Below are 27,384 nucleotides of genomic sequence, written 5' to 3'. Positions count from 1 at the left end.
TAATATTCTGGTACATATCCCACTGGTAAATTACCGTTTTATGATGTGAAGTGGCTAAGTTATTTTTCTTTATTTTCAATAGGGGACTACAGATGGAAACTAGCATTGTGCTAAATTTAAATTTGGTGCAGCCATCTTCTAAATGTTACTGCACACTGTCCTTTTAATAAACTAAACTCAAACTCAAACATCTCCATCTGCCTCCGATCGTGTTGTCTCACAGCAAATGCCAGATTTCATGTATTTTCCTCTTTTGCTCAGCACACATGATTTCACTTTACATAAATGTACATGATGACATTTAAATACGCTCGGCCTGATCTCAGAAGCTTTCATGTCCACAAGGCTGACCATGAAAGAGCCTCGTTCATCAATCTCACAGAAAAAAACGCTGTTAAGATGTATACGTGAAGTTATAGTACTATAAATGAAAAAAAAATCAACATGAAAAATACATCAAATGTCATTTGATATCACTTCTATATCACATTTTAGATGCCTGAAAAACACAATCAATAAATACAATCCTCATGAAAATCATTGAAAAGAGTGTCTTTGACTTAGTGACGCAGCATGTGGCTCATTGGGTAATAGCTGGCATGTTATTTGGAAGAAAGATATTAACAAATTAATATAAATAATATTATAAATGAGTGGGCATTTTGGGGCATTACTATTAAAAAACTAAAAACTAAATTAAATTAAATGATTTGAATAAATGTAATGGGATGTTTTTGGGCAACGTATTATTAAACAAAATAAGAGAAGTAAATAAATTAAAATATTATAAACCAATTACTAGACAAATTAAACTGTACTAATAAATACAATACCAATTTTACAAATAAATTCAATAAAAATATGCCAATTAAAATGGACATTTCATGGCATATAAAATAAATAAAGTGATCAAGATAAACACATTTAAATGATTAACATAATTAAGCACAATTTAAAAAACTACTTAGATCATTTAAAATTAAAATAGGCATTTTGGGATTTTGTATTATTTAGTATACAAATAAAAAAAAACATTGCATAAATATATATTTAAAAATATTAAAAGAAAAGAAAAGAAAATGATCAATTCTTATGAGCGGCGACTCAAAACAAGGAGAACATTTGCTTGTTTATGTGCCATCTACTGAAATGGAGTTTGTGTTGGTAATTAACCTTTCGATCTTAAAATTTGTGATTTGAGGGACAATTAATTCCAATTTGTTTTAACCTCAACGACGTGCGAAAAAGCAAGCACGGTCGATGAAACTGTGTTTTTTTCTCATGTCAATGATTAACCTTGAGTTTCCAGGAGGTTAAATTATGAATCTGCAGCATGAACATTTTAAAAAGCATTGAATTTGAGTTGCTTTGCGAGACTGTTGAGTCGAGCCCTCTCAGGTGTTGTCAAGGTTTTAATTAAACGACCCATCCCCCCCCTCCTCCCTCGCCATCCGCCATTTTCCCCGTCACCTTTCACCACATTAGCACGCCGTCGCTCGGTCGTTAGGCTTGTTTTTGGCTCGCTTTGTTAACTTTTATCGCTTGCCTTCCGCAGGGCAGACGTTCTCGCTGAGGCAGCTCGGCATTTGCGAACCTCGCCGGGGCCTGGCGCTGTGTCCCGAGACGGGCCTGTCGCACCCACTCGGCACCTACGCTCGGGGGCCCGCCATCACCTCGGAGGGACGCGAACCCCAGTCCTCGGAACGTACCATCGCCCTTTGGGGCAAGGGAGGCCGCAACTCATGCCTTTCCAGTCGCTCCAACTCGGCGCTTACGCTCACCGACACGGAAATGGACAACAAGTCGGACAACGAGATGGGTGAGTGGGATCCTCGATGCTTATTGGCGGGTGGCTGAAACTGCAGTGGGCGGGGCTTTTCGGCTGATTTGTGGCTGACTGGTGGGAGAAAAGCGGCAATGCAGATGGCGGGGGACGAAACAAACCAGGGTGCCCTTCTGACGGCGTCACCTGGTTTTCTCCGCATTAAGGAGAGGAGTTGGATAAAGTTCACCCCGCGGCTAGCGTGTAATCAAAGATGGCTTTGAGTTGGGGAAGGGGGGGGCTAGGAGGGAACGTGGAGGGTGGGGTGTGTGGATTGTTGCGAGGTTGTGTAGGCGCGCACAAGCAACCGCGCTTGATGAGATGGTTTGAAGTGCAAATGCGATCACGGTGGAAACCTGAGACGCTGCATTGGGGCAAATTGAGGCTGACGCTGATTTGTTTTTATTATTATTATTATTATTAATATTAATATTGCTTCTCCTTGTTTGTCCCGCATTGCAAAAACATGCATATTAGCTTAATTGAAGACTCTTATATATACACAGTGTTCCATTGCTACTTCGCGATTCAGTTATTGCGAATTCACTCGGATTTTCATTTATGGCCAATTTGTAACCCGGTTTCTGGTTAAATTAAGCCATTTTAAGATTGAAAAGAAAAACTTCATCAGCAGCTTGGTATTTATTCTACATTTTGTTCTTCTTAAAATAATCGGCCAAGTCATTTTTTCATAGATTTTTATCAGGAAACACAAAAAATGGAACCATTTGCATCATACGGAAGAGAGGATTAGGGCCAGTGAAGAGGGACAAAAAAAGGTTTGGCAGGATTCTCATTTTATTCTCAGAACTCTTTAAAATGAAAATTCTTACTTAAATCTCAGAATTCTGACTTTAAAGTGAGAATTCTGACTTTAATCTCAAAATTCTGACGTAGAGCTATGAATTGGGGGGTAAATGAGAATCTGAGAATAAAGTCAGAATTCTAATTCTGACTTTAATGTCATAATTCTCCTTTTAAAGGTTTGATTTTAAAGTCAGAATGCTGAGAATAAAGTGGGAATCCTGACAACACCCCCCCCCCCCCTCTTCACTGGCCATAATCCTCTTCCGTAATAGCATCATGAGATGATTTATACAAAAAAAAATAGAAAAAAGAAAGACGTCACTTAGGGTGACAATATGAATTCTGCCATAATGGTTTTGTTTAAGGTTATTTTGGCCTTTTCCAGCAATGGTTTCATAAACAAATGCAAATTTTTTTGTCTTTGAATGTCATATACATTTTTGTCAGTGTATGGACGGAGCTCGGTGGTAAGGTTGAAAACAGAAAACTCCAAATTAAGAAAACAGAAAACAAATTAAATTGCTTTTCATCAAACTTTGCAAATATTTGTCTGAGAAGCAAGACAGCATGTACTGTATATGTTTAAAAATGTCAACTTATTTCAACTTTATATTTTTTTCCCTCTCAATGCATAAAGGCATTTCTCTACCCGACAATTATGCTTTAATGTAAATATTTCAAATGTCTTTCGGGATGTTAAACCGTCGGCAACGTTAAGCATTGTACGTTACACCCTCTGCGGAAGCCGTCACCATTAACGAAACTCTGTAATTATCTCACGTAGCCTAAGATATGAAAGAATGGCAGGCAGTTAAAATAATTAGACATGATTACATAGACTGAAATGTAGATATGTGACCATTTGTTGAAAAGTAAAAAAAAATACATGTGACATTTGAGACAAGTCGTTTCCTTAATGGAGGTATTTGTCATTTGGTGGGAACGAGAGTGCTGTCTTTTCACTCTTCCATGTGTTTTACCGTAACTTTTCTAGGACCATTATGTGTTTGGACTACAGTAGCTATTGTCGAGATTTGCTTTCGACTGGGTGGGGGGTTCCATTCTCTGGAGGTTTGGGAACCTTTGGGAATGAGCTCACTTGCTCTTTCATTACTTTGTTGGCTCACACACTTATTCGGTCCTTAGTCAGGTCTCTTGTTTGTTGGTTAGGTATCGGTAGTTTATAAGTTTGTTCGCATTGGTGATTGTTTGTTTGTTAGCTCGCTCCCTCTTTCATACAAAAGCTACTGAGTAAGTTCTCGTTTTTATTTGTGTGCTAGCTTTCGTTAGTTGGTTAGTTCACTCATTTGTTTGTTTGTTAGATTACTTTGTTGGTGTGTTTATTCATGTGTTTGCGTTCACACTCGGTTGTTTGTTTGCTTCCTTCCTCGTTTATACGTTTGTTAATTAGCTTGCGCCGTTGGTCATTTTTACATTAGCTCGTTCACTATTGCTAGTTAGTCCGTTTTCTTGCTTGTTTGTTTGCTACTTCACTCACTTGTTTTTGTTGTTGTTGTTAGTGAGTTAGCTTAATTGTTTGGTCATTTTTTAGTTTGTTCGCTTGCTGGTCAGTTAGTTTACTTTTATGTTTGCTGGTTTATTTGTGTTAGCTTTTGTTAGTTGGTTAGTTAATTTGTTTGTTACTTAGTTCACTCGTTTATTTCCACTGGTTCTCTTGCTCTTTCGTTTGTTTGTTCGCTCGTCTGTTTGTAGTTTACAGCTTGTTGATTGTAAGTTCGCTTGATCACGCCCTCATTTATACGTGAGTTAGTTTGTTAGACGACACCATCCCTCCTTCAAACATTAAGTTAGTTGGCTTGTTATTCGTTAGTGAGTTAGTTCACCTTCTTTGTTTGTTTGTTAGGCCGTTCACTTGCATCCCTTTGTTAATGACTCAATCGTTAGTTTGTAGGTTTTCTCACTGACTTGAATGTTCGTTTTCTCATTGGCTCGTTCAGACATTAGTTCATTAATTAGTTTGCTTGTTTGTTCATCAGTCCATTCGTTCGCTTACTCGCTTTTTCATTTGTTAGCTATTTTGTTTGCTTTCTCGCTCATTCATTAGCTGACCCATTGGTTCATTGGTTAATTGTTTATTTGGTAGAAATATGTTAAATAGTTAGTTCACTATCTCAGTTGTTCATTTGTTAGTTTCTTATTATATTATTTTGTGTTTGTTTGCTAGCTCGTTCGTTCGTTTGTTAATTCACTTTCAATTATTGCTTCACTCTTTTGCTCTTTTGGTTGTTAATAGCTCAATTCTTCATCCGTTTGCACTTTCATTTGTTCGTTCAAGTGCTCCTTTATTAGTTAGTTCATTTGCTCGCTCACTCATTTGTTCGTTGTTTTGTATTGTGGATCACAGCCTTGTGTTTATAATCTGTTACACATACTTTTGTTAATACAATTGTGAGCTACGGGGATTAGTGGATAGTTTTACTTGATTAAAAAAACAAAACATTTATTTGATGATGGTGACACATCCAATTGACACAGATGTACAGTATATGATATTGAACTGAGGACCGTCCCCCAGGCTGGACATCCTAGTGAAAGTCATTTCTCCGAGAAAATCTTTAAAAGGGTTATTTTTGGTGTTTGTTCTTGCAGCTACAGCACATGATGAAACTGTTCTGCAGAGAAAATGTGTCCTCTTAACAATCATTTCAACTCTCCCGTAATTTTTCCAACGTCGAGACTTCAAACGTTGGATGAAATGTGATTACAAAAAAAAAAAGTCCATTGTGCTGGACGGCACTTGTCTTTTGACTTTGACTATTTAATGAAGCAGCTCAGAGAAATGAGCCATTCAAAAAAGGTTTCCATCAAGCCAATCTTCATGCGGCAGCTTACGCAAGAGGCCGTTCAGGCCCGTTTAGTCATAAATGAAGTCTATATTTCATTGGCACTCACACTCATCTCCTGACAACTACAGCATGGTAAGGTTGCGCAACTTATCTCCACCACACCAAAAAACACTTAATACAATTTGCACAAATTTTTACCTGCAATAATGATGGCAAACGCTCATCTCGCTAATTGGAAAAAATTATCTAATTATAATTTGGGACCAATTAAAATGTAATAGTGTGCAGCACAACCATTTATTTAAAGAAATCCTCTGGTGAATTATTCAGAGAGAACTAAACAAGAGCGTGAAAGTGCCTGTTTTATCAGTGGCAAAATTTTATACTTAAAAAAAAAAAGCATAAGAGTCTCCCCTGGCTTTTAATTATATTCATAATTTTCTTGCTATGTGGGTTTTAAATATTCAACACCTTACTGGGCATTGGGCAAAGGTATAAAAAATGTATGTATTAAAAAAATTAAAATAGATAAATATATATATTTAATTCCAGTAAAAATAATGCATTATAAAGCCTGACCTTAAAATGTTTTTTCCCATGATCAAATATTGGGGTTTGACGTCAGAATATTGGCCGTCTTTGTGGTGTGAAATACGACCATAGTGATTTTTTCATGACTTGTATTAAAGTTAGGTTACATGTCCCTCAGCAGAGAATGCTAGGCATAAACTGAAAAGTTACAGTCTCCCCTCAGAAAGCTTATTCAAAAGTAATGAATGCACCAAAGTAAATTTCCACGTTATTATTGATGAAAAGGTGAAAGATCAGTGGAAATATCGCTGCTGCCTACCTTTGCTTTCTTGACAAATTTGGATGGGTTTTCAAGTTTCAAGGCCTAACGGCAGCGTTGTTTGGGTGCTATTCATACTTTTCTTCGGTAAAAACCCAAAGACGGATGCCAAATAAGGTCGAAAGATGTTTAAACGAGACATCATTTGACACATCATAACTCAAATACCAGTTCATCATGAGGCCAGCTTCAACGTTCACACTGTGCTGCATATCAGAAGCTAATGCTTGTTAGCACATGCTAATCTGCACAGTTTTGCTTAGCTTTTGACTTGACACGATGCAGGTGTCACAACCATATAGGGATGGAAATGTGTTCCTGCACAATAGTGTGCTAATAGCAAAAGCCTTAGGCTATTACTTGAAAGTGGCGTTGGATCATGACCAGTGAGCATAGCTGGCAAGTCATAGGCAGAGGACCTTTGTGTGTGTGTGTGTGTGTGTGTGTGTGTGTGTGTGTGTGTGGTGTTGCTTTTGTTACATAGTGGGGCCAACATTTCGGATTTCACAGAGTTGTGGGGCCCACCTGTCCATGTGGGGCTATTTTGCTGGGCCCCACAAGTTTAGACCTCTTTTTGAGGGTCAAGACTTGGTTTTAGAGTTTAGGTTTGAATTTGGTGATGGTTGAGGTTAGGGTAAGGAATAGGGGTAGGCAATAATTTTTAATGGTTGGGGTTAGGGGTAGGGGCTAGGAAATGCATGTCAATGATGGCCCCACAAAGATAGTAAAACAAACCTGTGTGCGTGTGTGTGTGTTTGTGTGCTGTTATGTAAATTTGCCTCACTACTATGAAGAAGGGAATCCATACAGAGGTTTGTAGTGATTGCTTTAGAAGTTTTTACAGCCTCTTTCTAAATGTAATACCCTCGTATGTGGGTAAGGAGAGCCAACATCACAGATATAGTTAGTGTTTATTGAATGACGGGAGAACAGTAACAATCATAAACACAATGAGCAGTGTTTTATATACATTTCATGGTTGCATTTTTTTTTTTAAATTGTTTAAAATGAAAAATGTTTTGGAATAACTGTATAGTAAATGTGTTTAAAGAGCATGGGAGAGGTAAAACTATCAAACTTGAGGTGCCATTTTCATTCAATTGTCAACCAGTGGCCAATAAAGACAAATGAGATGTTAAGAACTAACACCATACGTTACAGTGTACATAGAAAATTACATTGTGGTTCACATATGATGAATTCAAGTCTGTTTTGTGTCAAGCTATTGGAAATTGTAGTGGCAAAAGGTTTATTGCTGGGTGCAGAGTTATTACTGTACAAAACCTGTCACCTCCCGAGTCCTGCAAACACCTCAGCCTCCATGCATTTTTAATGCACTAATATTCCATTACGCCGCTTGCGGTGCCCGCGTTGTGATATAAATGTAAATCCGGCGGACCTTTTAGTTTGTGAATACTTCCCAATCAATATTGCGCCCCCTCATAAAACATGTACAAGTGCACAAAACAGAAACACGGCCACCGCTCGCTTGACTCGAATCCTAATGAGGTGTGAAAAGACTGTTTCTTATCCACCGCAGGAAGGTTAGCGACTGTATATCTACAGCACATATCGACGCCATAAATGAACAAGATTCAAATCTGTCATAAAATATTGCTATACGGTAATCTCCTCCATAGTCACGCTTCACTATTCATAAATTCACAGTAAGGTTATTCTAGGTTGTTAGTAGATGTTACGGAGAGTCTTCATGGCAAGCACATGGGCACTTCTTATTAAATAATCCATAGGGTTTATTTTTATAGATTAATTTATGTAAAAAAAGAAAAAAAAGAAGACTTTTCAATAATATGTTCTATGCACCACGACTAATCTAAACATACAACAAATTGTGGAATATAGATTAAGCAGCAAATTCCACTCTTCTTTTAAAGTCAATACGACAATAAGCAATAAATAAGATAAATAAGCAATGTGTTTTGGTAAAGTTAAAAGTTAAAGTACCACTGATTATGTCTAATAAGTAAACTGATCTATTGATCCAATTTACATCATTCTAGAAAGGACAGACCACTTGATGAAACACTCTTACCTGAACTTGGCTTGTTTGCTGACAATGTGTAATATTTAGCGCCATATAGTTGTGGACTAATAATTCATTCAAATAAAAATAAAAAAACACACTGTATATTTCAATAATATGCAAAATGTGATTCGGGCTCCCGTCACTTGTCACCTTCTGCTTTGCTCTGCCAAGCATTTACTAGTTTTTTTTTTTTTACTAGCTTCTCCCGCTAGCTGCTCTTGTTAGCCTCTCCAGCTAATTTCGGCTCGCTCAAACTTTCAGCGTCGCCCTCCGGGCTTCACACCGGCTGCCACGTCACCGTTGCACGGCGAGATGCTCGTTCGCTCACGCAAAATAAGAATTGGTGGTTGGCTTGCGAAGAGTGGTCTCTCTGAGCCACCGTAGTGTACGTACTTCGAAAGTTTGCATTCTATGATATAGTGCTATCTAGTGGTCACTTTCAAACAATCTTTCTGTCACAACACACACACACACATCAGTTAGCTACACAGTAGCAGCACTACAGGCTTTAATATTAACACATGCATACACTTTGCATATTGTCGCTGCGATGTTAACACTTATGATTATTTTTGTCTTTTTTTTAATGTAAAAAATTACAAAAATAGACGTGTTTTTCACATAGCAGCGATGATATGCTTGATTGATTCCAATCAAAAGGGACAGTAGGTCTACTGTTTGACCACCTGTAGCGTTTCCTAAATTGAAAAAAACAACAACCTTCAGCTAGCACCTAGCAAGCAACATGACTGAACAGTAATAAGTAACAGTAACAACACTAATGCACTCACACAATGAGTTCCTCCACATATTGACTCTGTTCACGAGCTTATTATGTTTCCCCTTCATCTGACAATTAGCGTAGGATTTTAAACATGGAAGGCCAAAACATGCCTTATGAAAATTAAACTGTGAAATTGTGAAAATAGATATGTTTGTAGTTAAAATGTTTTGTGACATCACTAAAGAGAAAATGTTTGTTCAACATTTATCAACTAAAATAATGCACTTTTTAACGTAATCCTCAAATACAGTGGTGCCTTGTACGAGTTTTTTGAGATACGAGTTGTCATTCCAAGGATTACTTTCCCTTTGACTTGCGAGAGCAAACTTGCCATATGAGCACTGTATGGTAGCACTCAACTCAAATACGAAAGCAAACCTTTGGCAACAGTGAACAATTGTTCAAAAAGGAGGCTTCAAGCTGTTTAATGCCAGTTCCAGTCAAACTAAACAGATTAACTACAATAATTACATGCTGTTTATTTAACACAACCACGTAGCTTTTAGTCTATTAGCCTAACGCTAGTGCTAACACATAATGGCAACACATCTATAAACCTTTAAGCAACTGATATTTGAGGACGATGCAACAACACAGCACTTAGTCAGATACATGTGTTTGTTTTTCTCTGTGAAGTGCTGACATGCCGTACAGACGTCCATGTACAGTATTTCCGTCAATCAATTCATGTCAATTTAGCAGATGGCATTACCATGCATTACATTGATGATTTGAGATATGATTGATTTCATTTATGAGCTTGGTCACAGAACAAATTCAACTCATATCTCAAGGCACCACTGTATGTGTTTACAAAATTTCACTGAATGCTATGAATAGATCTTAAATAATTGAAGAATTTGCCAAAAAGTGCAGCGCAACACCCCACCAGCCCCCCCCAAGTCGTCAACATGTTTGTGTGAGCGCACCTCCCCACGGCTCACTTTGTTTCTCTCGTCAAGTTGCCGCGCTAACATTAGAAAAGCGCGGGACATCACGCTGACGCGAGGTGACACGCCATCTGTCAAACTCCCGTTTCACTTTCCCGCCTCGTGACGGCGGGAATCGGCCTTCTGATTCCAAGTGCCCCCCCCCCCCCTTGTGTTTATGACTCAAACATGGCAGGGAGAGAAAAAATAACATCAGATTGTTGTTGTTTTTATGGACAAGTTGGACCATCTGGGATGTTTGTTTTGAAGATGAGTCCCAAAACTGGCTCCTTGGATAATTTCATCACTTGCTAATAGGCGGACATGGGATGCTGATGTTTTAAAAGTATAACTGCTAGCAAGCTGTGCGAGGCCGGACTCGACCGGTAAAATGTTGGAAAATAGTGGTTGGATGCTAGTTTCTGTTTTGGAGGATTTGCATTTTGTAATGGGCATCTAATATTCAATAATATTAGAAGCTAATATTAATTCAAAGGTGGAAATTTATTGTTGAAAAAAATCCTACTAAATTATGATATTGTATGTAATGTTTTAAAGATTTGTTTTTTATTACCATTATTTATTTATTTTTAAGTTGCGGTAAAAAAAACTTTAATTTAGCAATTAAGTATTCTAAATAATTAAATAATAATAATAATAATAATAATAATAATAATAATAATAATAATAAATTAATAAATACATAAATGACAATGCACTGTAATTAGAAGGAAACTAATTTTGGAAGTGTGAACGACTAATTTCTAATACTAGTTTTCATAAGAAAGAATCGAGCCGTGTTGAACGTGTTTGGCGGGGTTAGAATAGGTCGTGAATGTTGAAAAACGGCGGCACGGATGCTTGCTTCTATTCCAAAGCCATTTGTGCGCGCAGCAAAGGTCGTTGACAACACTGTGAAATGTTTTCAACTGGCGGTGGCGGCGTAGCGTGAGCTACAAACAGCGCTAACACGATAGCGGAACCTTCTCTCCCCCCGTGCCGCTGCCCCCCCGCAGAGTGGATGATCTGATTAGACTTTGGAGTGTCTTGCCGTATAAATTTGCATCTTAATGGTGGAAAACCAGATTTTTTTTCTGCCTCAAGTTTTTGCCTTTCATGCTGTAAAATCCGTACTGATAGCATCTTTGACTAATTATTGCAGTAATGATTTTAGTTTAACCTAACGATGGGACGGCGGCTCGATGGGATAGATAGTTATGTGGAATTAATCAAGCCTAATACTGGTTATTTTCTTATAACTTGACTAATCCTTTGATGCTTTGATGGCAAAATATGGTGCATTTGTACAATTTTCTACTAAATGATATCCAATTTGTTGGATTGTTGTGGAGCTTTTTAGTACGACATTTTTCCACGGTGGAGTCAAGTCAACATGGATGGATTCCCCAATTGATTGCCGCCGCTCTTTTTTGTGCAAGTGAGCAAAAATATACATGGCCCCTAAGTTCATCTGTCAGCGCGGGTTCTTGTCAGAGACGCAGCTGCCCGATAAAAGTCCCGTTAAGGCACTGCGACATCTATTTCCTGTCACCTCGCCGAGCGTCAACGTCGAGATGCGCTGAGGGATGGGGCCGACAAAAAAAATAAAAATAAAAATAAAATGACGACGGCGACGACTGCGGGTTGTCGCCATCACCGATGACTGCGCGGTTGTCAATCACCCATAGGGGGGGGGGGGGTGTTAACAGGAGGGGGGGCGGGCGAGTGTGACTTACCGCCCTCCAGAGAAAACGCCTTACTTCCTTTCATCATTATTTATAGCTCAAGTGCAAAAAAATAACCAGGAAGCCAGTTAATAATCATCGGAGATGACGATTAGCATGTCGGTCTGGCTGTGCTGCTGGTAATTGCGTTTGTGATGTTGTGGGAAGCCATTCTTTTGTATTAATGACCTGCACCTCTTCCAGATCCCCATGAGATGTACTTGTGTGTTTCGCCATGAAGCATTATTACTTTCTGAGAATTTATACTGATTACCAGAGGGTACAGGAGTTCAGAACACTCACAGAGAGATTCACCTATCCTGTTGGAAATTGTACTTGGTGGGATTGATCATTCATTTTCTCCGACTGACACTATCTGTGTCCAATGAAAAGTGTATATCTCCACATTTGACATTTTTAGAATTTTTTTTATGCTTGTGCTATTTTTTCCACCAATCCACATCACTTATGAAAGTCTATTAGCTTAATGCTAACACACAATGCAAAACACCATAAGCTGCATCCATGTAGCTGTTGTTATGACCCATTAGGCTAAAGGTGTTTGTGCGACAAAACACACACGAGGCATATATTAATATCCTCTGCAAAACAACCTTAATATTACTGCAGTTTGCTTAGTCACTTACAGTAGTTATGAAACTTCTTTATGTATATGTATGTGTAAATTGCACATGCACACATTGTAATTGTTTACTAGGGATGTGTAAGTACTGATACCAGGTATCGGTATCACCAGCCATATTTTAAGGTATTTGGTACTCATGGAAACTGCTGATAGGCCTACTCAAGGCAAAACATAAAATAACAGATCTGACATTTGACATTGAGTAAGTCTTCCTAGGCAGTAGTTGGCGCTATACAGTTGAACTCATCGGCAAATCATCATCTGCGTCACATGTTTTTTGTCATTTTGAATAGAGGTATCGGTACTCTGCATTGTGACTACTAAAACAGTGAAAAAAAAAGTGGTATTGAATATCCGTATTCTTTACATTCTATTTAATATTGTGATTACTGTATGATTTTATAAACAGTGTAAGTAGGAGAGGACTTGAGGGACAAGTTTTTTGAGTCACGAGTATGTTCACAGACAGAATTAAGTTCATATATCAGGGCATGGGCACCATTGTACAGTAAGCAATCCCCACAATTTGCAGCAAATTCCAATAATACACATATAATTGACGACCCCACCCATGAAGATTTATAATTACTTGTTTATATGAATAGGCCTACTGTATGTGTGAATGTGCATTTAAAGTAATTTTCTTGTTTTTCCCCCAGAAAAAAACTACGTTCTATATTTGCTTTTATCTAATAAAACCTAAAAAAAATGTTTAGCTTTTTTCAAATATGAAAGAAAAAATACAATAGTTAATATAGCAATATAGCAAAAAATAAACATAGAACAAGAATAAGAAAAAAGTGTGATCATTTTTTGGTAACTTTTGATTGTTGTTTCTGGGGTTTTGTGTTGCTGTTTTTTTTCTTTTTTACATTTATATAAAAACAAGTTTTAAATCTAAATTAAAAAAAAATCTAGATAAACAGGTAAAATAAAAACCAAAGTAGTAATTTATTCAGATAAAAAAAAGAAAGAAAAGGTTTTCAGGCATAAACACCTTGCAGAATTTGGAGATGCAGAAAGTCCACTGGACAATTGACCCCCCCCCCCCAAAAAAACAAAACAACAAAACAAAAACAAAAAAAATGCTATTTTGTGATGGGTTGTGATGTTTTTCAGAGGAAAATAACTCAATCTGTGCATAATGTATGGCGTTCCTAGTTAGCATTGGACTTTCATGGAGCAAGTGTAGCTGAAGACATGCACTTATAAACCACTTGTGGGTCTTCTGTCTTGGCTGTGTGTCGATGTTCTCCTCATGCAAACGCTGTCCCCACCAGACCGGCTTGGCACTAAGCCATTCATTTGGTTTCATGTCCACTTCCTTTTACAATCCCCTTCCTCAGTGTCATCCTGGGACTTTGGGCTGCTTCTCATTTTTATTGCCACGGGGGCTGCAAGCTCTGACCTTTGTGCTCCGGATTTACACTACAGACCTGTATGCCCTGCTCTGATTTAGCACCCTTTTCCTGACTTTTTCTTTTTGACATGTCTATTCATTCATGTCATCTACTTTCATATCCCAAGTGGGATTTTTTTTGCTGTACCATTGGACCCCTAATCTGGTGTAATTCTGATGTGACCTGACTTTTGAATTTATGTGGGGGAAGAGTCAGCCCAGACCAAACGAAACAACACTTGTGCTCATGTATTTACGACTTTTACTACTAGGGAATGTACATTTGTGAGCACAACTGTGTAACGGAATGTTTATAAATAATCTTTATTGTTTCTGCGTTGTTGACATTCGTGTCATTGTGTACATGCGTATTTTGCATTTCGGCCGTTTTTGCTGTCATGCAGTAATTTTGGAAAGAAGATTTTTTTATGTATCCCCAAAATAATAATAACCAACAACAACAACATTGGGATGCAAGTAAAAAAAACACACACACACACACACCCACACACATGCACACAAACCAGTCCACTGCTCAACATTTTGTGAGACTTTATTTATTTATTTATTTTCCAATAAGCTGTGCATCAACATACATAGGCAGGCAATCTTGCAGTACTGACCGGCATATATTCTTTATCCTCTATGAAGAACCAGTGCCATATTGAGGAGCATATTGAGGCGCATGTACAATATAGCTATCTGTCTGTCTTATGCTGCCCCCAGGTGGCCAAGGAAGGCACACCAGAAGGAGTAGCAAAATGTGAATTGAATTGATGCAAAGTATGACAAGAGATGTTTAATTCTTTTAATTATATTTGTTTATGACAATACTATATTTTGTTATGTTCTATGCAGCCCCACTGGTCTAAATATGGTTAATATTGCATTAGTGGAATATAAATTAAGCATCAAAATCCAGCCGTTTTTATCCATCCCAGGGGGCGGCCATTTTGCCACTTGCTGTCTACAGATGACATCAATGTTGCTCATGGCTCAGGCAACGACCAATCACAGCTCATCTGTTCTGTGAAGCTGAGCTGTGATTGGTTGTTACCTGAGTCCTGAGCAACATTGACGTCATCTTCAGTTGACAGCAAGTGGCAAAATGGCCGCCCCCTGAGATAGATAAAAACGGCTGGATTTTGCTTCAAAAGTCTTATTCCACAAATCGAATATTAATCAGAATGTCATGTTTAGACTAGTGAGGTCACATATATTATTGTCAACAAATGTTTAAGGTTGACTTCCACTTTAGAATATATACATTAAACATTTCTTCATTATTTTTGTTGACTAAAACAGAATGGCATTCCATTGATTTCAATGGGGAAAGATGATTTAGATGAAGTCTTTTGAGTTACGAGCATGGTACAAATTAAACTCATATCTCAAGGTACTAGTGTATATTTTATGTTGACTGTTATCGCGATATGGATTTTAATAAATAAATGAATAAATAAAGAAGTAAAAAACAATTTTTGAGCATGTATTCTATTGGAATTTATTTTTTATTTCAACTGACTCTACTTAACTTTTGCTTTTACTGTTCTCCCCTAAATTTTTGTTGTTTTTCCTGGAATATACTAAAATCACACTTTTTTTTCTCCTTTCTTTTTCCAATAGAAAGTTAGGCTAAAGTTTATGACTTGACTGTCATTTTGTGCTTTCTCGGAAAATGTTGGCACCAATGCGAGTGAATGTGGAAAGCAGTCAAGTGTAGCTTTGAAACACTTCAGGTGTTTTTAGCCTGTAGCACTTTGAAACATCCCAATTAAGTGACCAAGAATGACACCACTCAGGACCATTCTTTTAAAGCCTGACTGTCGCTTTTGTGGCATTGGAAATGTTTCTTCAGTCTTTAAAAGTCACAAGTAAATGTTTGATCAAAAGGTTCGCGAGTTCATTTGGGGGCTTTGGTGGGTTTTCGTCATAGCGAGCGATTCTTCCATCTGGAACAATAACACGGTATATCAAAGTGTTGCTCTTTCAGACTTTCAGAACAAGGTGAAAACGAGCCGAATTCGCAGCTGGAAAGATGAAAAAAAGAGGAAAAAGGGCAGAGATTCGCGTCCACCGGGATGTGATCGCTTCCAAATCCGCGCGGAGTCCTCGGCTGCGTTTTATTCTGATTTGCTGCCAAGGAAAAAAGTCTTTGAACGTCGTCCAAGAGGATGACTACAGAAAAAGACGACACGGTCAAAGCGGCTGCCTCAATTATTTCCATGTGCGCCCACAATTGAGATCTTTTCCTTTGCACTTTTACATTCTCGTAAAAAGCAAAGAAGACAGAATATTTCCTGATATTAACAGTGTGGGGTGATACATCGAGCAAGTTATGTATGATGCAAAAATGCGTAATCGGACTGAGCACAGACTGAAGCAGGTTTACATCCGTCGATCGGTAAAGTAAAGATGGTCTTTTTTTGTCCATGTATTTTTACGTGGCAGGCGTTGCATTATAAAGAACTCACTGAAAATGGGGAAGAACTTGCCGATTTAGGTCATGACTGGCCGATGGTATTGTTATCCTGATAATATACAATATTAAATAATCATAAGTATAACTTTGATGTCCAGTTTTGTGGATGATCTTGCCTTTAGAGCTAAAGTTAATTGAGCTCGTTTGGTTGCTAGTTAGCGATATGGCTTTAGCCTAGCTAGCCAATACTTACAGGCTCTTACATCGGAACAAAACGTAGGAATGCTTGTATATCTTGGAGACATTTAGCTGGGTGTGATGCCGGAAACACCGTTCAATCCATTGAAGACACAGGCTCCAGCTTTGTTTTTGGCTTCAGCAATGGGAAGAATTGGACACCTGACGAACTCTTGGGATACCTCGTGTCCGATTTATACAATCCATGGGCATATCGCTTCACCATTTTGCTTGCTGGAGGTCCACAGCTTGTTGGAACTTTTTTAGGTATGGTTTTATTGCAGCTGACAAAAGTTTTGTGGATCGATTTGACAATGGATTTCAACAGAGCGGGTATGAGCTTGGCTGTTTGGCGGCGTGGTTTGCTAAACGTCAATTCAACCATGCTTCTTCTTCTTTTTTTAATTTACATTTTTACTTTTTTTTTTTTTAACTTTATACATATATTTGTGTACATACAGCAACAACAACAAAAAGTAAAACCATGTGTTGTGTTGTTTTTGTGTAAATAAATCTTGCTGAATTTACAACGTGATACTACATGCATTTACTTTTGTTATTTTGTGTGTGTGTTTTTAGTTAATTATTTTTATCCAAACCTGCCCAAAAGCTCACAAAACGTGTTAGCTACAACAAATTAAAAAATGTTGCTCTAAAGAAAAAAAACGGAGCTCCTAATGTGATTAAATACAAATGTCATTTGCTCGAGCTCATTTCCAAACAATAACACGGAAATCGTCACAGCCGTGTGTTTGGCGGTATGATTAAATTAATTTGATGCCGCGTTTCATTGTCTATTGACACGTCCCTTTTATTTAGTCTTCTGTTGGCAAATAAAAGAGCCTCTCCGGATGAAATGATCTGCATAAACATTCGATAAAAGGACATAAAAATGACCATTTACAATCCAAAATTGAATTATTTTCTTCCTCTCTGTGGCACATTTTGACCAGGCTCTCATTTTGCCTTCAATCCAATTAAATGAGCGTTTACATCTGCTCGGGGCATAAAAGCACAACTAAGAGTGGCATAAAAAAATCCCCATAAAAACACGCCCGAGAGAGAGGCCTTATTATTGCCGACATGGGACGGTCGTGACTGAAGAAAATTTGATGGCACCGTATTTCGTGATGCAGTGCTCTTGTTTTATTTAAGCAGCGGGGGCTGCCTCCATAGGGGCCCGCGGGGACCCCAGCGCAGGAGTAGAAGTTATGATGCCGGGGAGACGAGATGGTGGCGAAGAGGTCACCAGGATCTGGACGCGCTAACATTGTCGTCCTTGATTTGTATGGGCCTACAGGCTTTGCCAACACAGGCCACTGGGGAGCCCAACACGTGTAAATATTAATATTAATACACAGTACAGTGGTACCTTCACTTGCGAGTTGCCAGACTTATTTTTGCCGTGTTATGAGTCGTGTTAAAAATAATTTCGTCGACAAAAACTAAACAAAAATAATTTAGTCAATGCACATTTTTCGTTGGACTCAAACTAGACTAAACTAATGATCCTTATTAATAAACAATAATTGGGACAAAATCAATCTGCATTTTCGTCGACTAATGATGAGACGAAACTGTACTTCTGGACTAAAATCTATGGACATTTTAGTTAATGAACAAAAATTTTGTGATTTTGTAAAATCTCTGCTTATTTGTCATGTGACACACACCCTTTCAGCTCGGGAGTGCAACATGCACAAACAGGAGGTGGATTATCGGTGAAAGGTTAAAAAAAAGAGTAAATTATAGCAATAACAAAACGATCCAACGGTTATAACGTTCCAACAATAATGTTAATCCGACTGCTAACTAATGCTGGCTAACTTACTAGCTCATAGCATGGAGCCATAGTAGGCACTTGTTGACGTACTGTAATTGTGTGTGAAGTTGTTTTTCATCCCAAATATTAATGTGAAATAGTTTTAGATCCTAAATGTTCAACATAATCTGCTAAAAAAAAATACAGAGGATAAATGATTGTCCTGGCTAAAACCAGACTACTAACAGTTTTTGTTGACTAAAACTAGACAAATAAAACTATGTAAAATAAAGACTAAAATACTAGATTTATAGTCGACTAAAAATGGGCTAAATAAAAACGGGATGAGGTTGACTGATGAAAAGTAACGAGCGCGATTGAAACTGGACTAAAAATGAGACTAAATTATAAAATTAAAAGGAGCAATTTGGGTGTTGTAATGCCCTCACAAGTGGGTAAGGAACTCCTCAGTTGCTGCACTTTCTGCAGTTTCATGAACAGTCAACAGAACAAATACAAAATGTAGACCACAAGTCACAACCGACGCTCTCACACAGACCGATTCAAGGTCTTGATATCACTCAATAGGCCACAACCAACACATATATACTATTGTAGGTACAGTAATTATTTAATTGAAAAAAAATAATCCGTGCAGGGTACAGTGAAATCGTACCATGAAGGAGGTTCTGTTATGTCCTGGTGGCTACTTTGCTGTGTTTGGCACGGGGTATCTGAATTCCGTGCGCAAGATACAATGAAAATTTCAAGACTATCGAGACATGTCAAGCGTATTCCGCTGTAGAAAGAAACACAGTGGTATCACGCTGCATAGTATTTTCAAGTCATTCGGCTATTCAGGGGATAAAAAGCAGCATCCCCAGCAAAGGACACCGTAGTGGCTCCGCATTATTGGACACAAGGTGATGATGTCACGCACACACGCACACACTTGTCTTTTCCTTAACGGAGAAAGGTCAGTTTCCTGAGGAAGAAATGGTGAGCCATTGTTATGATTGATCACATGGCGAGGTCCAGGGAGGACACAGTGTCACTTTCATTGTCAAACTCATTACGCCACCGAGAGAGGGAGGAAGATTACCCCTCTCTCGCGCTTACGTGTCCTTTCTCCTTGGCAGCGGCGGCGGCGGCGCGGGCGGGAAGAAGCAGCGACCGCCGCCAAGGCGAGGTCCAATATGCTGAACACGCACCACTGGCGGAAATGCGTGGTACGGACTTGCCACTTGGAATAAAGTGTTTGGCTCTGACGTACTGTATGTGTGATATTTAGGGTTAAATACACCATTTATGGTTGGTTTAATATGCCATGTATGGGTTAATATAGCATGTATTAGATAATCAATCAATTAATCAATGTTGAATGCATTGTACGTCATTCCCAAATGTATTAGCTTAAAAAAATGAAATAACATCTTTTTTTTTTAAACATGTCAAAATTATTTTTTTCTACAGTTTTATAACTTTCAGTTGAAACATCGCAGTAGGGTTAACAACATGCAGTTTGAAAAAGGGGGAGAGCAGCCAAATCAATTACAATGTAAGGAAATTGAATGACGGTTGGGGCAGCTTGTCAGGAGGGTTCGAGAGGATATTCTGGTCCTTATTAAAAATGAATGTCATCCAGCTCTCTCTGGACGCGTGCCCAGTGTAAAGCATCCTGAGAGTGTGGTCACTTTATAGAGGCGGGTATCGGGTATCTGGGGCTATGATGGCGGCGGCTGATGAGTCGATCGGCCCAGCCGCTGATGCAAAGCAGAGCACTTTGCAAATATGGATTGGAGATTGATGATATTGTAACGCCGTGTAAACTGATTCATCCTCAAACAACAGGGGAGAAAAAAATGCATATTCCCTTTCAGTTTTTTTTAAGCTTCTTATCTCAGCATGACCTCTCGGATTCGAGGCTTTTTATCTCCGTCAAACATAAGCCAACACCAACAAACACAACATGAAACAGAATCTTTAATTCCCTCACTTTTGCCTGCAAACATTCGGAAAACAAACGTTTGCCGCATTGCATGGGTGAGTCTGTGTGGAGTGGACTTATCATATGATGTGATTTGAAGTCGTTAAAAAGACATAGAATGGACAAATCTGATAAAACTATAACGACTGAGTGACGGTAGTAGAGGGGTGTTTGTGTCCCCTGAGGTACAATCAACACTAATGTACCCTATTGGTTGCATTGCTCAACTGAAAAAACATTAATCATACACACTTACAACCGCTGGGTCATAAATAACTCAATTGGATAGACCAGCTAGTTGGGTCAATTTGACAATTTGATACCTTGAGAATTTGTTTTGATAGAAAACAACCTAATTGTTGGCTGGGGGGCCCTGAGGTGTTGCGCTTGCTCTGTCCTGGCAGGGGTCGACGGCTCCCCTCTTTGGTGGAGATTTTCATGCATGCCAGATCCACCACACCAGCATCTATCGAAACTCAGACACAATCTGCTTCTTCCTCTGGTCGTTGAATCGGTGGAGGCTGGTGTCTGTGGATCTCACTCGGCTTCGTCTGTCCTTCCTTCCGTTCCTCAGTCTCTCCTTCGGTCTCTTGAGGTCTCCCTGATTTTTTATTTTTATTTTTGGATTTGTTGGAATTTAGATGTTTCTTGGGTTGGGGAAGAATTCTGGTGGGTGGTGTCTGGTCGGTGCTGGATTTCACCTTCCTTGGTTTTCTTTGGTCCCCTCGGGTCTCCTGACGGCGGTGTTCGGTTTAGGTGAACGGTATGGGATTTTTTCTAATAGGTTTTTGGTGAGCTAACAAATACACACACGCACGCACACACGCACGCACGCACATACACATACTCACCCACATACAAAAAAAAAAAAAAAAAAAAAATATATATATATATATATATATATATATATATATATATATATATATAAAATAAAGAGCAATGATGATGACATTTCCGAATGAACAATACTGAGCTCTTTATAAATAAATAAATAAAAAATAAAAAATAAAACAATTTGGGGGTTCTCTGCTCAGAAAGTTGGGTCAAAATGATCATGGGTTGTTGTCTCAAAACGACCAAATTTGGGTCAAATTGATTCTGGGTCTGTTGAGTTATGTGGTATGTTGAGCTTATTGGTCAGCCATTTTTTGTTTTTGTATTTTAGTATTTTTGTATTTTTTTACCAAAATTGGACTGACCCGCTACTTTGGAAACCCAAGTAGTGGGTCAGTCCATTTTTGGGGAACTGAATATGGACCAACCCACTATTTGGCTCAATTTGACTGTTGTTTTGATACAAAACAAACTTGGGTTGTTGGGTCAAATTGACCAAGTAGTGGGTTGGTCCAAATTGACCCAAGTAGTGGCTTGGTCAAATTTTGGACAAAAATGGGGTTATTTTAGACCCAGCAATTTTCAGAGTGTAAATAGTAGTAGTGCATAAAAAAATCTGATAAAAACACATAAATAAACCCGAATAAAATAATCACAATAATTACACAAATCCATTATTATTATTAATATTACATAAAAAATATTAATTTCAACTGAATTAATTTGAGCCCAAATTATTTAATGACCTTGTTCCCTAAAAAAAAAAAAATATATATATATATATATTGATGAATTTTCCTACAAATAACATAGTTAATTTTAACTGTAAAAATCATTCAATGAGTTGTTGTTGTTGTACACCAACAAAAGTAAAGTATTTTTACATTTCGTGTTTTGTTCCCTCAATGTACCTGCACTGAACTGGGACTTTAACAACCCAGTATGTAGGCAAGCAAGTCGGTACTGTGCAGTGGAATTAGTGGCCTTAGTTGTAAAAAGTGTTGTGTGGCTGTGAGATGGGAATTAAGCACTAAACTGTAAAACTCAAGTCATCTAATCAAGTCCCAAATTCCCAAATTTGGTTGTGTGCTGTTGTGTATCTTCACAAGGAGAGAAAAAAATCCAGGTCACAAAATAAAGGGTTTGTACTAAGAAACCGCTGTTACTGTTTCCATAGCAACATTTTTTTCCTTTAGTGTTATTGCGCCTTAAACCGACACTCAATTACAGTATGCTGTTGTTTTTTGGGGGGGACTAATTGGCAAGCCGCCTACTCTGGTTCACTTAAGTCTGTTTTCCTTCCCATGAAGGCAATGGTGGCAAAAAGTGTGGCGATATTGCGAAAAAGAAGACAATAAATGCAAGATGCTGTAACCTACTTGCCAAATGGTTTGTCAACGAATGCCCCGCCCAACCCCCCGTGTCCCCCTCCAGTCTAATCCCTCTGCAAAGGCTCCGCTAAAAGGATCCATGAGCCCTAATAAGATGAATGGGTTCTGACCCTGAAGCTGCTAAAAGCCAACCTGGCCAATTTATCTGAGTGACCTCTACACTGCTGGCAGACACTCCCGCCTCACCTCTCACGGACGGCAGGAAGGAAGCCTTCAGGGTGGGATCGATATCAGCCTGGAAAAACTATCCGGCACAAATTGGGCATACGATGGCTCAATCTGAGATTATGTCGCCGATAACGTGCGGTCATCTTTGAGGCCGGTTTTAAATATTTGATGTTTTTCGATTTGCAGTCATAAGGCGTTGTTGTGGATTTTAAGTAAAGAAAATGTCATTTTGGGGCAGCGCGGTGGGTTTGTGGTTAGCATGTCTGCCTCACAGTTCGGGTTTGAATGTCACATCGGGCCATCCTGTGTGGAGTTTGCACGTTCTTCTCTGAACAGAAAATGCTCAGAGCCAGTATGCATATAAACAAATAATCATGAGTATATTTGTCTTTTATTTTAATTTTATTTTTAATTAAAACAAAAAAATTGGAGATTAATTTGTAATTAATGCATTTTTAATTATATAGTACAGTGTTCCCTCACTTTTTCCGCTAAGTGGAGGACGTAAAAAAATCATAATAATGATAATATTTTATTTATTTACATTTATTTCTTTGTTTATTTTAGTTTTTGGGGGGAGAGTTACACTTCTACTGAGCCATAATAAAGCCTTCTAAACGCTTGTTAACTTTGTAAAGAAGGAAAATAGCATCATGAATAAAGAATACAGTAAATCCGGGAGGTGCGGGCAGGAGGATTAGGGGGGTAATCATCTTTGAAAAATTCACGATATAGCGAGGTACAACCAAATACAAATACAAATCCACAATATAGTGAATCCGCGATAAGTGAAACCCGAAGTAGCGAGGGACCACTGTATCTACTTAGCATGGAAAATGTACTTTATTAATGTTTGAAGTCAACTAGTAGAGTATCTGGAGTGCCTACCGACCTATCAAGTTGAACTAAACACCCCTTAAAAATGAGCTTCTCCGCCCATGACTTGGAAATTTGGCTGGCAAATGTTCGAAAGCCATTTTTGAGCATTGGTCCACTGTCTGCAATATTATTATGTTAATGACAAAAACTGCATTTTGTTGGATGAACAGATGAACGTTTTCCCATTTATAGTGAATTGAAATGTGAATTTTTGCCATTGCTCTTTCTGCCAATGATGTTCTCACCCTTAATCTCCTTCAGCGCAATCAGTCAAATATTTTGGGTGCGCTAACTGTTAAGATGTCTAAAATAAACCTGATAATTAAAGCAACAAAGTGCGTTAAAGCCCACGGCTACTTAATGAGTGCCACACTTACAAACCTGTAGTTTTGTTTTGTTTTTGCGTGAAGCTCATTTTGCTTTCTTTTTCCTTGCTGGCCTCTCAGAAGCTCGTCTCCATTCGGCATTAAGAGGGGCTTCTTGACGTTTGCCAGTAAAAACAACAACAACAACAACAACAAAAAAGGCACAAGTATGACTTTTGGGACTTCATTAAAAATGAGAGAGGATTCCTCTCCCTCTCAAAAAACTGCAAGAGACGCTATATTTACAACAGCACTACTTAAATAATCCAGCATTACAGTTAGATATTTTCCAACTGAGATAGGAACGCTATTTTCATGCCTAGCACAAGTCTAGCGCAGTGTAGCAGAATTTTTGAGTGAATTGATTTCTATAATGATTTGGAGGGATTGATGCATGCTGTTGCCAAATGTATGAATGCAATATGATGACATCCACCACACGTCTGCCTGCACCTCGATCAAATCCATTAAAACACGAATTAAACCACCTGCACCACAATTTAGACCTGCTTTCTACTTTCTGTCACCAAATTTTCATGTGTGCCTGTGGCGTGTAATAGGAAACGCCCACAGTCTGTGGAACGCCCGGCAAGGCGCAGCACGGCGTGCCAAATTCCCAGACACGGTAAACAAGACTTGCCCCGGCACAAAAATGAAGATGTGCCTTTTTTTTAACTAAGTAAAATATATATTTTTTGCCCTCTTGGGTCATAAAGGAATAATGACCTTGATTCTATTTAATTACTTTATCAGAGGAATTTAAAAAAACAATCAAAGATGTGATAACATACTTTGTAACAAAAATCTAGATCCCACTTTTGATGCTATATTTCTATTTGACTGGTTGCCAGCCGTATTGGACACCCACATTTCCATAAAATTGCCTCCCTTAAAACTAATATGTCAATCAAATGTCTTTGCAATTTGCTTGTGGGTATTTTGAATCTGAACACGGTACAATGACATCCCAAGAATTTCACAGCATTCTGGAGTGTAATATGTGCTGCCCGGTGTCAGACTGCAATCTGCAGGGTACGTCAAAAGTCGTCCCATGTAGTTATTTTTTTTAATCCAGTACTGGAAGATCAAAGAATTTGTGTGTTAATTGTGATGACTGTTTACCTTGCATACTGCTTCAAATTCACTCCGAATTGATTAAATTCACCGCTTTTGATCGTCTTTTTGGTGCTAAAGGATGTTCCAAACTAGCAGCCTGTCCTCTTCTTTGTATGAATCCAATCCCTTTAAGCCATGGAGCTTCTCTTATTGTTGTTTTTTCGACGCACAATAGCATCAGTCATCTCTTTGTTTTCTCAAGACGATTCTTTACGTCCGATGTCACTCTGCCAGTCTGTACGGCGGCATATGTTAAAAAAAAAAATAATAATAATAATTTTAAGCCGCTGCTTTGAACTACCAGTGAGTTGCTTTGCATTTCACGCTGGCGTCCACATTATTACCGTGCACACATCAAAGATTGGCCCTAAATCCCCTGCAGGAAACACAATCAATCTGCTCGGTATGCGCCAGTGAGGACAGTGGGCCGTCGTTCCCCTTTTGAGGGTGTCTGCGTGCTTGACCGATGTGCGTTCGATACCCCAGATTGTGGCTAATCATCATTAGCAGCCACGGCAGAGACAATGACTTTCCTTCAGCCTGGCTCAGGACTGAGAAGGGCAGCGGTGGGGGGGAAGTGGCGGGTTTTTCTTACGGTGGCTTAACACTTGAGTCTGGCTTTAAGGAATTAGAGGAGAAGGGACTTGGGCACAACAAAATGTGCGCTCTGATCATCCATCCGAGTCATCAACTGCGGGCCACTGTAAAGCCGTCTGATGAATTACAAGGAGGGGAAATAAAATGAAAAAAGCCTGAGAGGAAGATAAAACTGCGGAATGTGTTTGATTTTACACATTTATCACCTGCAGATACATGACAAATTTCCTCGCAGGGAATCGAAAACAACAGAAGGGAAATGAGGACAGAAGCTGATCGTTTGGGGGAATTGCCCAAAATGGACAATAGATTATGAAAAATGTATTTTTCCTTGCGGTGCTTAAAGGTTAGCTCTCTATTACACTGAGTGCCGGATGTCAGCAGTATCCCCTTGAATGAGTGGATCGGGATATTAATGGCGAGTCCGGGGGAACGGGGGGCTTCCCCTGACTGAGTTTGGCCTCAACCAGACACATTTTTCATTGAGTTGTCAGCCAGCCACCTGCTGCAAAGAAGTAACATCTACAAACTCAATGATGAGCACCGGAACGGGGCCCTTGCGGCTTTGCCAGCTAGTGGCTTGGCAAATGCAGTGTAGTGTGGAGTACTGCTTTACCATCATTGTCGCGGCCCGGGATGTATTGGCATAAAGTTCAATTTACAAGCTAGTGTTGTACTCCTGTGAGACTGCGGCAAAGGAAGAAGAGAGCTGACACGCGTCGCTTATTCTGGTCTCCATAGCAGGGTTTGCCTATTCGGTATCGTCCAAAATGTCTGATAGGGCTTCAATAATACTGAATTTGATGTATTTTTCCCTTTTAGGGCCACCGTATATTCTTTATAGTGTGATTAAAAGCTATGTTATTTTTTTTATTTGATGATTTGCCTTCTGCCGTATGTCCAAAACATTTGGACATAGGTTTTTAATATTACATTTATATTGACATTTTTAATTTTATATTGACACTTTTTTTTTACTAACATGATTTTTATTCATTTATTTTACTTGCATTATTTATTTATTCATTTTGTAATTGATTTCTTCATTAAAATATTTAGTATTTAATTTTAATTTAATGTATTTATTTTGTATTAAAATATAGTTGAAAATTCTATTTATTTTATTTCATTTTTATTTAGAATTTTTGTTTAATTTAATTTTATCAAATTCAATCAAAGAATGCTTTTTTAAAACTGAATTGTTAACATAATTCATTTTTAAATACGGTATACTTTTTTTTATTGTGCACATTTTTATTAAAATCTAATTCAAAATGAACACAGTAAAAGTTATGAATTAAAATATCAAATTACATTTACGTTAATTTACACTCGAGCACCAATAAAACACACATGACAAAGTCAGATTCTATTTATTTTATTTTATTTAGAATTTGTATTTAATTTAATTCAATCAAAGAATGTTTTTTTTAAACTGAATTATTAAAGGGATACTTGACTCATTGAGCCATTATCAGCAGTAAAAAGGTCATATTTTGTTATCAAATTAATTCTGGACAAAATATTAACTTTTTACCGCTAAAAATGGCTCAATGAGTCAAGTAACCCTTTAACATAATTCATGTTTAAATATACTTTTGTATTTATTGTACACATTTTAATGTCTCCAGGGGCAAATTTGATGAATTATCACACCTGCCGCTACTCAGAACTGCGACACAGCACTGCTGTCAGTCACCCTGGCTGCTTTGTCAGGGAAAAGGGGCTAAAAAAAAAAACACCCACATTTTCTTTTAAAAAGAAAAAAGTCATAAGTATCCAAATGACAGCTCTGCGCCATTGTGCCCAGC

The 27,384-nt window shown here is 38.3% G+C and overlaps 1 protein-coding gene across 7 annotated transcripts in view; it reads left to right on the top strand.

Moving 5' to 3' along the window:
* Nucleotides 1–27,384, top strand: part of LOC147168368 (teneurin-3) — a 215,617-nt gene that overhangs the window by 23,898 nt on the left and 164,335 nt on the right. For all 7 annotated transcript variants that reach the window (XM_086084930.1, XM_086084935.1, XM_086084934.1 and 4 more), the window contains exon 3: nt 1,556–1,819. In XM_086084930.1, the coding sequence (XP_085941056.1) occupies nt 1,556–1,819 (264 nt within the window). The remainder of the gene's footprint in view (nt 1–1,555; nt 1,820–27,384) is intronic.

The sequence above is a fragment of the Leptonotus elevatus genome, chromosome 9, assembly GCF_054856555.1.
Source record: "Leptonotus elevatus isolate MCC_2025b chromosome 9, RoL_Lele_1.0, whole genome shotgun sequence".
Taxonomy (NCBI): domain Eukaryota; kingdom Metazoa; phylum Chordata; class Actinopteri; order Syngnathiformes; family Syngnathidae; genus Leptonotus; species Leptonotus elevatus.
This window is presented reverse-complemented; position numbering and strand designations above follow the sequence as displayed.